Source organism: Globicephala melas, chromosome 11 (genome assembly GCF_963455315.2).
Source record: "Globicephala melas chromosome 11, mGloMel1.2, whole genome shotgun sequence".
NCBI lineage: Eukaryota > Metazoa > Chordata > Mammalia > Artiodactyla > Delphinidae > Globicephala > Globicephala melas.
The window spans coordinates 56,521,956-56,537,802 of record NC_083324.2 but is presented as its reverse complement, the minus strand read 5'-3'; the positions used below and the strand labels follow the sequence as shown (position 1 = coordinate 56,537,802).

The 15,847-nt window shown below is 39.5% G+C and overlaps 2 protein-coding genes across 8 annotated transcripts in view; both read right to left on the bottom strand.

The window, feature by feature from the left end:
* NEK10 (NIMA related kinase 10) overlaps positions 1-7,879 on the bottom strand; it is a 313,705-nt gene extending 305,826 nt beyond the window's left edge. The window contains exons 1-2 of the mRNA XM_060307961.1: positions 7,769-7,879; positions 4,835-4,937 (exon numbers count right to left, since the gene is read on the bottom strand). The gene's annotated coding sequence lies outside the window, so the exon portion shown is untranslated. The remainder of the gene's footprint in view (positions 1-4,834; positions 4,938-7,768) is intronic.
* Positions 7,880-11,458: 3,579 nt separating this feature from the next.
* The window catches only part of SLC4A7 (solute carrier family 4 member 7), a 124,160-nt gene continuing 119,771 nt past the window's right edge, over positions 11,459-15,847 (bottom strand). For all 7 annotated transcript variants that reach the window (XM_030830009.2, XM_060308973.1, XM_060308977.1 and 4 more), the window contains one exon: positions 11,459-15,597. In XM_030830009.2, the coding sequence (XP_030685869.1) occupies positions 15,516-15,597 (82 nt within the window). In that variant the 3' untranslated portion in view covers positions 11,459-15,515. The remainder of the gene's footprint in view (positions 15,598-15,847) is intronic.

Genomic DNA, 15,847 nt, shown 5'->3' with positions numbered 1-15,847 from the left:
GTGTTTAAGTGTATTGGTTAAATGCAACTGGACCCTGGCGTGCTTACAAATACACATCCATTCATCCTGGTTCACTCATGAGAACTAGGTAGGTGTTGTATTTTAATACCATCGTATGGTGCCAAACAAAGATGCATTTGCTACAGAACTGCCATTGGCAAAAGTGGCATCAGCCGAAGGCAAGTACTGTCATGTCCTTGCTCCCGAGTCAGCAGACTTGACACCTTCCTTATGCACACTTTATTCTTTAAACAACCTTCTATTTTCTAGTTAAACAAGCACTTGGGGGTAAAAGAATAAAACATGATAAGAGTATTCTGACTGTCTCCCACTCATTCCCCTGAATATTTATTGAGCACCTACTACAGGTTAGACACTCCCTTAGGAGTTTGCCTTCATCTTCTTCTGGTGAATAGTAACCCAAGGTGGACTGAGAGTGCTGTTCCAAAGTTAACTAGAATATATGACAATAGGCACCATTATCATTTTCCTATTTTCAAGATGTATTCCCATTTTAACTCATATCTTTTGTGATAAAGGGTAATGCCTGCAGATAGGAATGGATTTCCTGGGGGCCCCCTCAACTGCCACTGCACAATATTTGTGATAGTCTGTGCTCATGCCTTGTGTGGCTGCTTACCCAAGTCTATTCGTGACAAAGGGTAGAATGAACCTAAGACCCATGTATTAAGTAGTGATATTGTAAAGGGGAAAAAAGGTCCAGATGGTATGAAGAAAGAATTTATACTAACCAGTCAATGAAAATAAATAAAGTAGCACACCAAATTTCTCTTTATTCATTGACCTCCAAACATAGCAAGATTACATTCAATTCTCTGTTTTTGTGAGACAGAGAAAGGTGACAATATTTATTCATTCCTTCAAGAAACAATTTTTGATTTCCTCATATATGCTAGGCACTGAGGATACTGCACTGAATAAGACATGGTAAAAAAAAATTGCCTTCTCCCCAAAGTTAGCCATCATGGAAATAAGACATGATAATAAGTGAGTATGGATTCAGCCCAATCCCCTAGACCCTCAAAGAGTAAAGAGAACACTGGGTAAACACACTGATGTTCCTAATAATTGGTGGCACTGAATAACTTTTGTTTCATCTAATAACATTTAAGTGCATTTTTAATTTATCGTGTGCTGACTATGCACAAGACACTACTGGATGCTGCAAAAACATCCATCCATAACTCAGCAAGTGTGGGAAATGAGAAATATGTAGGTTAAACAACATGAAACTGCTGATATTGGGCCTTTAAAAAAAAAGAACAATTTCTTATGGTTCGGCCTAATACAAGGGATTAAATAAGAACACTAGAAATGTCAAAAAGCAGAGAAAATTAGTTTCCCAAGGAGATTATAAATTGAATGAATTTAAGGGAAAGAGAGACCACTGTGGGCTGAAGAAAGAGCCATGAAAAGGCACATGTGACAGCTGTGAAGCAGGTCTAGGAGAATGGCCGGGGCAGGGGAAGAATACTCCAGGGTATGCACAAAGGGAGGGAGGCCAGATCTTGAGAGTGGTTTGGGGAGACAGGGAGCAGATGAGCTGGGCTGGGGTTGATGGTGGCCTCCAAGGCCACAGCCAGCTCATAGAACAGAAGATCCTCAAATAATCTCAACTCAAGAAGAGCCCTTGGGCATGAACCTTGGAAAAATGACACTTCCTCTTCCTAAGGCCCTTACTCATTAGCTCACTATTTTTCTATTCAGTACAGTCCCTGTCTGCCCACTTCTCTCCATCCTCACTGCCAACACCCTCGTCCTCATCATTGCCCACCTGAACTACAGGAACCACTTCCTAAATGGACTCCCAACTTCCAGTTTCTCTCTCCTCCCAACAAGAAGTCTGTTCTCCACACAGCATCAAAAGCACCCTTTTTATGGTATAAATCTAACCAATTGAGCCTTCATGGGCTTCCCATTTCTCTCGGCATAAAAACAAATGTAAGGAGGATTTGAGGTGCCCTGTGAGATGAAGCCTCTGCCCGCAACAGCTCCACTCAGACCTGGGCCGTGTGTCCCTGCCCCAGGCCTGCTTTTCCTGCACTCCTGCGACCTTTATTCCTAGACTCAAGTGCCAGATTAGTGCAGAAAGCCCTGGAAGGCTCATCCATCTCAACTCAAGTATTCATTCTTTAAGGAAATTTTCACTGACCTCCCTGCCTTGAAGCTCTTAATAAAGGGGCAGGTTCAGGCAATAATTCAATAACTATGCATCTGTCTCCTCTAGCTTACTATAAACTAGTCAGGGATGTGGATGACAGCCAGTTTGCTCATCCCCAACATCCAGCACAGCATTGCTAGTTTATAACAAAAGAAGTATTCAATAAATGATTGATGAATGAATGAATGAATAAACAAATCCCAAGAGAAATGTGGTTGGGAAGCTCCAGCTATAACTGGAGGATCATTGTTTATAGATGGAGAATAAAGATTATGAAAAAAACTATCAGCAAATGCTACATTTGCCCCAGCTGACCAGCATCTAGTTATTACAGAATGTTGGTTTGACAAAAATCTCTTTATAAACACAGGGAAGCCACAAGGTAAATAAGATATTTGTGTTAAATATGGGCTACCTCAAGTATACACGATAGGACAATAACATTTCCTACAGGAATGAGTATTCACATTTATGTCAAGTGTAGCACACACACACACACACACACACACACATTATATGAATGCTGTGGTCTCCACTGATGAGAGCTAACAGGCTTGGGACTATGAAGTCTTCCTGTTACACGGCTGGGATGCAGGTGAAAGGAGCAGCAGTGATGGAGTAGACCTGGTTTCTACATGCCTGCTGAGTGACCTCAAAAAGTCCCCGGGCCTCTCTGATTATTAGTTTCCTCATTTACCAAAAAATAGACATAATTATATCCCCATTATAAGATGGTAGGTGGAACTAAATAAAATAAAGTGAAACTCCTTTAAAACTGTCCAGGGGAATTCCCTGGTGGTCCAGTGGTTAGGGCCCAGGTTTGATCCCTGGTTGGGGAACTAAGATTCCCACATGCCACGTGGTGTGGCACCAACAAAACAAAAAACTGTCTGTAGCTAGCTAAGTTGTTATTATGACAGCTGTTGTAAATACTATCATTGGTAATATTACTATTACTTCAGTCATGCTTATTTTAAGTCATTTGCTTATATTCACTGACTTTGGTTCACTGATGACAAATACTAGACATAAAATGAAAAAAAAGTTTTATTTTTAATGTCACAAATAGTCTTCATTTTAATTTGTTACACCTGATGTTATTTCGGGTTTACAATTATAAGCACTTTCATGTATTTGTTTAATCCTAAAACAACCCTAGGAGATGGTTGTGTTGTATCTCCAACTCACAGATGAAGGAACTGAGGTGCTGAGCTTCAGTAACTTGGCTAAGATCTCATATCTGGCAATAGTAACAACAATAATAAAAGCAAATGTTTACATGGGGCTTACCCTGTGCCAGCACCATTCTAATTGCTTTCATACGTTAACTAATATAATTCTCCTAACAAAGCTATAAGGCAACTACCTTTACTGTCCCCATTTCACAGATGACAGAACTGAGGCCCATAGAGGTTAAGTAATTTGTCCAAGTCACAGAGCTTTAAACCTCTGGTGGCAGAGCAGGAATTTAAAGCCAGGCAGGGCCTTCCCTGTTAATTGAACGCTATACTTTCACTTATTGGTGGCCTTTATCCAGCTCTCTATCTGCCTAAGTGAATTTTCTAGGTAAATGTTTATCACCTTAGTAACCAAATATTACTTCAGACACACTTTTCTCAAATTAATTAAAAGTTCCCTGTCATTTATGCAAAATACACTATATACTGGGTAACTTTTTCCTGCTGGCCCAGGATCAATGGCTGCTGTGCTTTATCCATTCTGTCTCTTGTTTTTATTTCAATTTTTGTAGGAGGGTTTTTTAGTCTCTCTTCTAGATATGTGCCATTTGATTGTGATTTTGTCACTTTGACTCTCTTGAGGGTTGTGAAGCTAGACTCCCTGTCAACTATAACTATTCCTAATACAAGACTGAATAAGCTCTGAGTTGAGCCACCCCCATGGATGTGAGTGCATGACCTTTATTAATGACAGTTGCAGATTTCAGCTGAGATGAAGGGAAGTTTGACTTCTAGATATGAATGAGCAATCATTTTACCAAACGAAAAACCATCTATTTTATTCATTGCTCGTTTTCATGTTTTTTTTTAATCACACATGTCAGGCGGATATATGAGTACACATAGAGTTCACTTTCCTATGGAAGACCAAGTCTCAAAAATGTAAGACTCATTTCCAAATCCAAGCCACATAACCTGTTCCCAAGGTGACACTTTCTATCCCCCCACCCCCATCCTCTTTATTGTTATCTCTTAACTTATTTCTCTCCCCCAGGTAAAACATAATAGAAACAGCTAACATGTACCTGGTACTTCCTATGTACTACCATAGTTCTAGGAAATTTGTCTCTACTGATTCATGTAATACTCACAACAACTCCACTGTATATGTAAGGAAATTGAAGTGCCGAGATGAAGCAACTTGGCAGACGCCCTGTGTCCAGCAGTGGCAGAGCTGGAATTTGAACCCATGCACCTAGCATGAGTCTGAATTCTATGGACTCTGGGCTACCACCCCTGGGATCCTGGGCTCTGAGGGCACAGGGACTTGGTTATGCTCCCTTCTGGATGCCCAGTAAACTTCTACCTCCTCTCCACCTCTCCAAGGGCTCCACTCAGCCCACTCTGACTCTGACCTCAAAGTCTGACCGGCTGAGACAGGCCTAGTGACATTCCAGGCCCTTCTTTCACTTACTTGAGACTTTACTGGTTACACTTTCTTTTGCCTCGCCTTTATCTGGCAGAGCGCCCTGGATCCATCAGATGGTCAATAAGTTGTCACTGAATGAGTCTCTTACCTGTATCAGAACAAAGTTTGTGATCAAGTAGTATAGTGTGACTGGGTAGGAGGATGATGTCCTAGAAATTGTACTTGACTGAATTAAAAGATTGATTTTTACCTTTTGTGAGCTGACCATGGAAATTTCACAATTCCAACTTTCAGTGTTTCTTTTACTTCTTTTTTAAGACTATTTTTTAGGGCAGTTTTAAGTTTACAACAAATTTGAGAGGAAGGTACAGAGATTTCCCATATACCCCCTACCCCTACACCTGCAGAGCCTCCCTCCTTACCAGAATGGTACATTTATTACCAAGAATGAACCTACAGGGACTTCCTTGGTGGCGCAGTGGTTGAGAATCTGCCTGCCAATGCAGGGGACACGGGTTCGAGCCCTGGTCTGGGAAGATCCCACATGCTGCGGAGCAACTAAGCCCGCGAGCCACAACTACTGAGCCTACGCGCCTGGAACCTGTGCTCCGCAACAAGAGAGGCCGTGACAGTGAGAGGCCTGTGCACCGTGATGAAGAGTGGCCCCTGCTCGCCACAACTATAGAAAGCCCTCGCACAGAAACGACGACCCAACACAGCCATAAATAAATAAATAAATAAATAAAAGAATGAACCTACATTGACACATCATAATCACTCAATGTCCATAGGTTACCTTAGGGTTCACTCTTGGTGTTGTACATTCTGTAGGTTTAGACAAACATATAATGACATGTATCCATCATTATAGTGTCACACAGAGTATTTTCACTGTCCTAAAAATCCTTGTGCTCTGCCTATTCATATCTCCCCCACCCTCAGCTAACCCCTGACAACCACTGATCTTTTCACTGTCTCCAAAGTTTTACTCTTTCCCGAATGTCATGTAGTTGGAATCATACAGTATATATAGTCTTTTCAAACTGGCTTCTTTTCTTAGTAATATGCACTTAACTTTCCCCCATGTCTTTTCATGGCTTGATAGTTAACTTCTTTTCAGCAATTCCATTGTCTGGATGTACCACAGCTAATTTAACCATTCACCCACTGAAGGACATCTTGGTTGTTTGCAGGTATTGGCAATTGTGAATTAAGCTGCTACAAACATCCATGTGAATGTTTCTAGTTTTTAGACATGCGAAAATTTATTAAGTATAAGGCACTGTGCACTTGATATGGGTTATACACATTTAGTCTTTAATATAATCCTATGAGGTGGGGGTTATTATTAGCCCATTGTACAGATAACGAAGCCACAGATAAGTGGCCACAGAGCTAAAATGTTGGAGCCAGGATTCAAACCCACGCATGTCTGACTCAAAGCCTATCTCTTGCAAACTGCACTGTACTCTCTCTCTTTCCCATGTTAAACTTATGCCATATAACAACAGCTACCATTAAAATGATTATGGCATGAAATACAGACTGTGAATTGAAATAGTTTCCAAACCAAGGATCTTGAAATTAAAGTAAAACCTGGAAGTTCAACATTCATCTTTTATAAGTGAAAGCTTTACTGGATGCTATGAAAAACAGTAACTTCTTGTTTTAGAGAATCATTCATTTAACCAGTATTTGTTGAGCCCCTGCTACTTGCAGGGTGCTATGATAGACACAACAAATGGTGAGGAAGACAAACCTGGCCTCTGCACTCAGAGAGTCTAGAGGAGGAAGCAGAAAAGCAATTAGGCAACATTCAGAGAATGACTGGGGAGTGAGAGCAGGGTTGGGGAAGGTGCAAAAGTGGAGTCCATTGAAGGCAGTGTGAGCAACAGGGGACATCAGCACACACAGGAGAGAATGTGGCATGGTCTGGGAACAAAGATGGAACTGCTGATGGACGGCCTAACTAAGAAGTGTGGATGAGGATGACAGGGAGTCTTGGCAGGAAGTGAAATACCCTTATATGTTTTTTGGAAAGATCAGTCTAACAATAGACAGAAAAATGGATTAGATAGGGCCAAACTGCCATCAGGAAAGGTGGATGGGTGTTGAATTTAACCAAGAAACTGGTGGAAATTCTAATGTAGTGAGAAGGGATTTAGTAATGTGGGAATTGATTTGACAGCTATTAAGACGGTATAGCCTTGATAACCGGTAGAAATGCAGAAGCGGCAGTAAGTGTCAAAGATATTGTCCAGATGTGGTTTTTGTATCTTGGTGCCCAAGACAGGGAATCCAAGGGCGAAGCACTCTGTGGGAATGGGGAAGATGGTGTTTAGGGTTGTGCACGTGTGGAGTTAACTCGCGGTTGGGTTTTGGGGTCTGGTGCTTAGTGGAGCAGCCTAGGCTGGAGGTGGAGGTTTTCAAGTAATCAGCTGACATGTGGTGCCTGAAGGCACCTGAAGGCCTGGAACTGAACAGGCTCACTCACGTTGAGCAGAGAAGCAGAGGGACTGTCAGAGCAGCATCATAACATAAGGGGAAGGCAGAGAAGCGACGCCCATAAAGGGTTTTATGAAGGAGCCTCCGGAGTGTAGGAGCAGATTGGAAGAGACACACTCAGGCTTCCTGTAACCAGAATAAGTCCTTATGGAACTGAAAGGACCATCACGCATGGTTGATGGCACTTTCCCACCATCCATTCGCTAACACCAACCCGTCTGCTATGAGACAGGCTCACAGTGACTCCCGCACGCCCGACAGCCCGCACTCTCTGCCCTGCCTCCTGCCGAGGGGAGCTCACTCCGAGGCCTCGGGCTGCTCCACAAGCACCTGCGGACATCTCCCTGGAGACCCTGCCTGAAACCGCGCGCCGGCAGAGGAACGCCCGCTCCGGCCCCACTCACCGCGCCCAAGGGAGGGCCCCTCCTTCAGGCCAAGCTCGAAATCGCCCTTCTCATCGTCTCTGCTACTTACTGTCACGCTGCTCTGGATCGGGGGCCCGTCCTCCTCTCCCCTAGCCCGCGCCTGGTCCCCTCCACCTCGGGGGCACTGCTGCCAGCAGCACCGTTGGTGCATCAATCCAATCCTCCTTCCGGCCATGAAACCGGAGCGTCCTCAGCCAATGCCGACACCTCTTCTTCCACCGGCAGGGCGCCCCAGCCAATCAGAGGTAGCCATGCTGCGGCCCGCCGAACGCCGTGGCGACGGGGACGCCGGCCTCGGGTTGCCGTAGCAACCGGAGACGCGCAGGGCCGGGCCGCAGCGCGCGCTGTCGGGTGGGGCTTGAGGGCCTGTTGGCGGCGGTAGCCTCCTCACCCCGACCTCGGGCTGCCTGCCACCCAGGGTTTCCTAAACGCTGTCGGTTTTTCTGGACTCGGTGTGCCAACCTTCAGCGTTTGAAATAAAATGGGTAGGAGAGAAAGCAGCTTCATTTTGGGGTGTTTAATTTCAAGAATTGTTATGGACTAAAAATCAGTTATCTTCCAAAGCAGATACTTAGTTTGAAAAAGATCAACGGTACCTGCTGAATAGCTTTCGTGTAACGTGGAGACAGTTTCAGCGACTCTGGCGTGAAAGTACGAGTGAGCTGTGTGGGACACCTGTCACTAGTTCGTTTTGTGGCACTGGGCAAGGCTCTTCACCTTTTGTGAAATTCTGAAGCTTCTTTTTATTGAAAAAAATTTAATTTTATTAAAGCTTTTTTTAAAAAAATACTCTTTACATTGTGAAGCTTCAAAAAATGAAAAACATTGAGCGTTTATTTTGTGCCAGGGACTGTTCCAAACTCTTTCCTCGTTATTTCACCTACTCTTCACATCATCTGCTTATTTTTTATTTATTTATTTTTGGCTGCGTTGGGTCTTCGTTGCTGTATCCGGGCTTTCTCTAGTTGCAGCGAGCGGGGGCTACTCTTCGTTGCAGTGCACGGGCTTCTCATTGTGGTGGCTTCTCTTGTTGCAGAGCACGGGCTCTGGGCGTGAGGGTTTCAGTAGTTGAGGCACACAGGCTCAGTCGTTGTGGCTCGCGGGCTTGGTTGCTCTGCAGCAGGTGGGATCTTCCTGGACCAGGGCTTAAACCCGTGTCCCCTGCATTGGCAGGCAGAGTCTTATCCACTGCGCCACCAAGGAAGCCCCCATCTGGTTATTTTTCATCCTAGTTTAGAGTTGTAACATGGAGGCCCAACAGGGCAGAGCTGGTAAGTGATGGAGGCAGGGGAGAACCTAGAATTTCAATCCAGAGCCCAGTCTTAACCACCATGCTGTCTGTCCCCCGGACAATTTAATCTAGGACCTACTCAATCCCATCTTAATGTTGCTCCAAGTGCCCACAGGAATGTCAATTAGTGTGGTGATTCAATCTCCCAAAACCTGATTTAAAATGAATACAGTGAATGCTTCCGTGATGTTTCTCTGCTTTGAATAATAATGAAAAGTAGGCCTAATGGAATAACAACACTTAGGTCTGAGTACTTGAAAATACATATTTAAAACGAAAACAGTAAGGTACCATTTTGGAAATACAGAAAGGTGAGATGAAAGTCAAACTCAGGTGAATGGAGCAGAACTAATTATACTTCAGAAAACATAAAACCAGTAGAAATAATGTTACCAATGAAAACACAAAAAATTGAGGGGGAAGGCAGACTGATGCTGAGTAGAAAAAGTATTCTCTACAGACATTTTAAACATTATGCAGGAGACAAAATTACTCCTCTGAACTTTTCTTCATCAGAATATTGAATGTGCTTCCCACCTTTCTTTTCCTCTTTTAAAATAAAATCTTGCTTTGTCACAGCTTACCCTTCCCCCTCCCCATATCCTCAAGTCCATTCTCTAGTAGGTCTGTGTCTTTATTCCTGTCTTACCCCTAGGTTCTTCATGGACATATATACACTACCAAACGTAAGGTACATATAGCTAGTGGGAAGCAGCCGCATAGCACAGGGAGATCAGCTCGGTGCTTTGTGACCGCCTGGAGGGGTGGGATAGGGAGTGTGGGAGGGAGGGAGACGCAAAAGGGAAGAGATATGGGAACATATGTATATGTATAACTGATTCACTTTGTTATAAAGCAGAAACTAACACACCATTGTAAAGCAATTATACTCCAATAAAGATGTAAAAAATGAAATAAAATAAAAATAAAATAAAATCTTAAACCAATGTTTTGGCCTTCCCTGAATGTAACTGAAAATTGCAGAGATGATTATGAAGCATGGGACACACCGGGCTCTCCAGGAGAGGAGCACCACACCCACCCAGGGCCCACACTGTACTCTGTGAGAAATATACACGACCCCAGAGGGGTCACGCCTGCATCAAGCTCATGGCTGATGTGGTAGGGTCCAAATCTGTAAGACCTAACATCCCCTTCTGGTATTTTTGAATACCCTTTTTACTATCCTGAGGTGAATCCACAGACAATGTAAATTACATACTTCGGAAGTAAAAGAGTGTAACGTGTAACTATAAGGAACGAATAAAATTAACTTAAATAGGTATTAAAATAAATATTCAGAATCAACAAGAAGAAAAAAATAATTCACCAAATTTCTAAAATACTCCTAGATCACTGGTCTAGGACAAAAAAACAAACAAAAAGAGGGCATTTTTTTTTTTTTTTTGCGGTACGCAGGCCTCTCACGGTTGTGGCCTCTCCCGTTGTGGAGCATAGGCTCCAGACGCGCAGGCTCAGCGGCCATGGCTCACGGGCCCAGCCGCTTCGCGGCATGTGGGATCTTCCAGGACCGGGGCACAAACCCGTGTCCCATGCATCGGCAGGCGGACTCTCAACCACTGTGCCACCAGGGAAGCCCCAGACACACTCTTGTGTGGAGGCAGGAGAATGATCTTACAGAACACAGCACAAGGCAGAGCACAATTTGTAGAAAATGCAGAACTTAAATTGAACTTTGCAAGAATAGCAGAGAAACAGAAAGGAAGGTTTTCCAAACAATAGGAATGTTTTCATTAAAAGCATAGAGGTAGTGAGATAAAGGTCACTGAACTGATACTGGAGAGATCAGATATACCTTAAGCAGCAAGATCAAACAAAAACTAGTGAGAAACTCCCTATTTCCCTTCTTCTCCCCGCCCCCAACCCCCACAAAAATCTCAAAGTTCTGTTGATGGGAATAGTAAATTGACAAATTCATTGTGGGATATCAGAAACTTTACAGTGCAGAAAACACAGGAGGAAATTGTTACATACGTGCCTAATGGAAAACAAACCAAGGCCTGTCATTAGCTATTACTAAAAAAATTTCATAATGAAATTAGCCATTAAAAACAGAAAAGCCTTGAGTCTATGAAAGTTCAGTATTAACATGCTCATTACATATCATGTAATGTGATGTGTGTTTATTACATATCCCATTGCAAAATTCTATTCTAAACAGATGTGTTTTAAAATAGGGAAAATAATGGATCAGCCTATCTTAAAGGGCTTTAATTTCAGTATTTCTTAACTATCAAAAAATCATTGTGAAACACACACTATTTTGTTTCGTCTTCTTTTCTCACTGTTTCCTCTTTTCTGTCTTCTGCTTAGGAAAATTAGGAGGCAGGAAATAAAAATCACTTATTTTTCTCCATCCCCTATCAGGTTCTCATGAGAAAGACATGCAGCTCTTCTAATATCAAAATAAAGACAATATTCAACAACTGATTCAGTAGACTTTTATTGATCTTTCAACTTCAATAACATCTCCAAAAATAGTTTTCTTCTAATATTATGAAACAGATTTGAAAGGCAGGATTATTCACATTATAGACTTGGTAGATACTTGTACTTCATATAGATGAAAAATATCACTTCTACATTTTAAATGTTTACTTTGGATTTTATTATAAAAGAAAATATTATCATTGTATAATTATAAAAGTCATAAAAATTAGAACTGTACTGTTATTATACCAAGCTATCAAATACTGTATAAATGAACAATAAAATTCAATTTCTATTTATTTAAATGTAGTAAACATTGGAAGAGAACCCCCCTACAAAAAAAAAAGCTCTTAATATGAAAGTAACAAAAGAAAAGCCACAACACAAGAATCATCAACGCACAAAATTCTGATTAAAAAAACAACTGTTAACAAGTACTCTAAGACAAATGTAGAAGTCAATATATGCTAATTAAATTTTTAAAAATGATCTTTAGACAATTCCATTTCCAACTATGTTTTCCTATTATCGACACTCAAATTACTTTTTGAAAAGTTAGAAAAGAACCAACTTTACATTAAAATTGCCAAATTTTGAAGTATGAACACTATTTTAAATTTTGGATGTCCTTAAACTCTTTAAGTTTACTTTCTAAAAAAATAATTGTTGGACTAAACCAAGACAGTTCACATAGTTCTACTGCATATGATAACAATGATGTGATCTACATAAATAAATTTAAAACATTAAATTATTTAATTTAAACGTTTTTGAATTACAATGTTATATTAATGGCTTACACATCCGAAATCTGAGCACTTTAAAACAGGATTCACATGTTACACTGTTGAGCACATTTACAGAACTTATATACATGATACAGTCCTTTAAAAACAGCAAGCTCTGGTGTCATACCTCTGTTTCGGAAACCATTTTCCTTTTTACAGAATTTTGAACCTGCTTTTGCAAAAGGTAAAAGTTATAAAGCTATTATATATATACATAAACTTTAGGTATATGGAAGAAACTTTTTTTTAGATGGAGAAAACGAAAGTAATTTTGAGTGGTAAAGAAATCTGCTTTATAAATACATGCGTTAGCACATAAAAAATTCTGTCCTACACATTTTATATGCTTGGCAAATATGAACAATGATATGCCACAGCTTTTTTAAACAACTTGAGAGATTTATGATTGACAACATCATTCACACAAGCATACTCACATATACAACACCCATTAGAAAGATCGTGTGCCTCACTTCGTATATCTAATATCATTAGAGAATATATCGCATCATCCTTTTATCATAAGGAAGTTTTTAGTTCATTGTCTTCTCAAAAGCGGCAATTTTAGAGTGAAATAGCATTCAAGTGAAAGTGAATTTCAGATGGTCAACATGAGGATGTATTACAGTCCTTGTAAACAGATGTCTATAAATAAATAAAATAGGTGGAGGAAAGAATATCCTGAGGTGGCCCTGCGGCCAGGGTACTCAGTAGCACTGAGCTCCATCCTGGAAACCAAGGCATCTGAAAAAGTGCAGGGCTGTTTATATGAATTTATTTTATAAATGGAATATGCACAGGTTTAATTCTTTTTCACCTTGAGGTAAATCAGTACATAGCAATTACTACTGCTCATCTATACCTGTTTAAGGCAACATTTAAAAAGCAATGTATGTAGTAAATTACATCTTTCACTGTTTTTCAAAGAATGCTATCCATGATTGTTATTTTTCAAAAATAGTGGAAAAATATCATAACCACATAAACAAGCTATTAAACATGAGTTACCTTTGCTTTTCAATGAAGTAGTCAATCAGATCATTTTGTAAGTCAAGTAGTCAAAAGAAAGTAGAAACTACTAACAATTAGAAACATAGTAAAAACACTGAGTGCAAAGCATTTTGCACGTCATGGTTTTTCTGGCACTGGACAACCAGTATTCATAAATAAAATCACATAAACACTATGATCCCAGGTAGATTTCAGTTCAAATTTTAAAATTACTTCCCGTAAAAAAGCACATTTGTTAACCCTGTGACATCCAGACACTAGGGAATGGTGTAAGGAAATCCTCTTGTTCAGGTTCATCGGGGAGATACAAAATCATAGCAGCAAATACTGGGGTCTTTGGAAATGATTCTGCTGCTATGAATAAAAAGGAATCACTTCAATGGAAGCTCATAAACAGTAACAAGCACCGTGGGTAATACTCTCTCATCAAGTGCTGACAGCATCTCTCTTCTTTAGGCAGTACCAAATGGTGCCAGCTACATTTTCTAAAGAAAATCAGCTACATTTCCAACCTCCCATATGAGGCAGAAGTTGAATCCATTATTTTAACTAGAATTGGATCACATGGTCTTAGATGTGGAAATTTTATTAGTTAAGTAGTTTAGAATGGATTGCTAGAATTGCTAAAATATCAGCTTTTGGCATTGCTCATGATCTATAAGATCAATTCTTCTTACTTTTGTACTTTAATTAAAAATGATTAAAGGAAGCATCGGAATTCCATTAAAATTTTCATCCTAACATTCATGTTATTATTTTCGATATTTCAGTGGCTTCTCAATACTCATTTGGTTTTTAGAAATCATCCTCTTGCCAAATCAGTTTCACAACCCCATTCATCCAGTCCTACAGGCTTAACAAGAACAACATTTATTTATTTCATATGGAGGTAAAAGTATATAAAAGATGACTAAAAAGATTTGCTAGAAGTTAAAAAGACAGCTTAGAAAAGCAAAATCTAAATAAAACATACAAACACAAACTAGGAAGAATGTCATCAATCTGAGCTATACATAATAGTCTAAATTTCTTTTAAAATACAAATATGGCAGTGCTTTATATCAAAGATGTAAAATCTATCAACTGCTCTCAGATAATAAACCATAAATGCAAGTGAGCACCAACTATTTATATTAACAATTTACTCTATATGTTACCTTTTCAAATGTTTATATAATATTTAAGCATCATATCAATTAAAATAAATAAAATATTTTAAAATGAAATCTATTAAATATTACCTATACAACAGAAAGAACAACGTAAACGGAAAATGAAAGGTAATTCGTAATAAAGTAATACTGATCTTAAACCCACTTAAGAGAATTCTGACTCCTGATTATTTAATCATACTACTTATAATAGAAAAATAATCAAGAACTTGAACCTGATACAAACTAAACCACATTTTAAGTGAAGGACAGCAAAGGCAGAGAAGAGTGGGCATTTGGGGCTCTAATAGACTACTAGGATTCAGAAAAAAATTTCTACAAAGGCAACAAAATTTAACTATCATAAATTGGTATTTTATAGCTTTTAAAATTCAAAAACTAATGAGTGGTATGGGAGTTAAATTATAAAATCACCTGCAATTATACTTGTTTATTAGAATGGAGACCTAGATGCGGAGGTTTTAAAGTTTAAAATAAATTTCAAAAACATAAAGGTCAAAATTATAGTTCTTATCTAGAAAGTTTCCACTGTTCTAACTTTATAGTGAAAAAGTTCCCATCACCTGTGAAACATGATGGACATGCATGTCATGCAACACACACACAGCAGCCAGGATACGGCCCCATCTGTGCCCCAGCACTGGCAGAGACGCCCTGTTCTTCCCACAAAGCATTAGCAGAAAGGAAGTAATATGGGAACATTTCTAGCAACTCAATGAAAAAATTTAAATACGTATCACTGAAGGTTGGTATGGACTGCCACTGATGAACAAACAGATTTAAAGAAAAGTAGATTGAATGCATTTCCCCACATTTTTCTATTGCAGAACAGAAAAAAATTTTCCAACAGAAAAATAAATATTTGACTAGTAAGAATCATGTACCTCACTTCTAAGAGACCATTTCATTATATACACAGTCTCCATGGTGCTCCTAACAAACTTCAGACACTACTTCAAAAAACCCCATAGTCATGCATAAATGGCATGACATACAATATTGTTATATATAGTGACATGAAATATTATATATACATACATATATATGTATATATATCTATAAATAATTCCTCTTGGTTCAATTCTATAATGAAGTTTCAGCATCCATGTATTTCTTTGTTGGTTCATCTTCAAAACTTATTTTCACACTTACAGGTTTTTCAGGGCTATTTAAAACAAAGAATGAGAATAAATAATTTTGAAATGGCTAAATATTACATTCAAACATGGCCAACAGTAAATATCCATAAGAGCCTTTTGAGACAACTATTAATACCATAAACATACAACTTGCTATTTCTATCTTACTGCTTTCTTTTCATATCAGTAAACTTAACTGGAAAGGCAAATATTAAAAAGTCTTAGTTTTTTAAAGATATTTTTGCCACTAAATTTCACATTTTTCTTACAACTGAA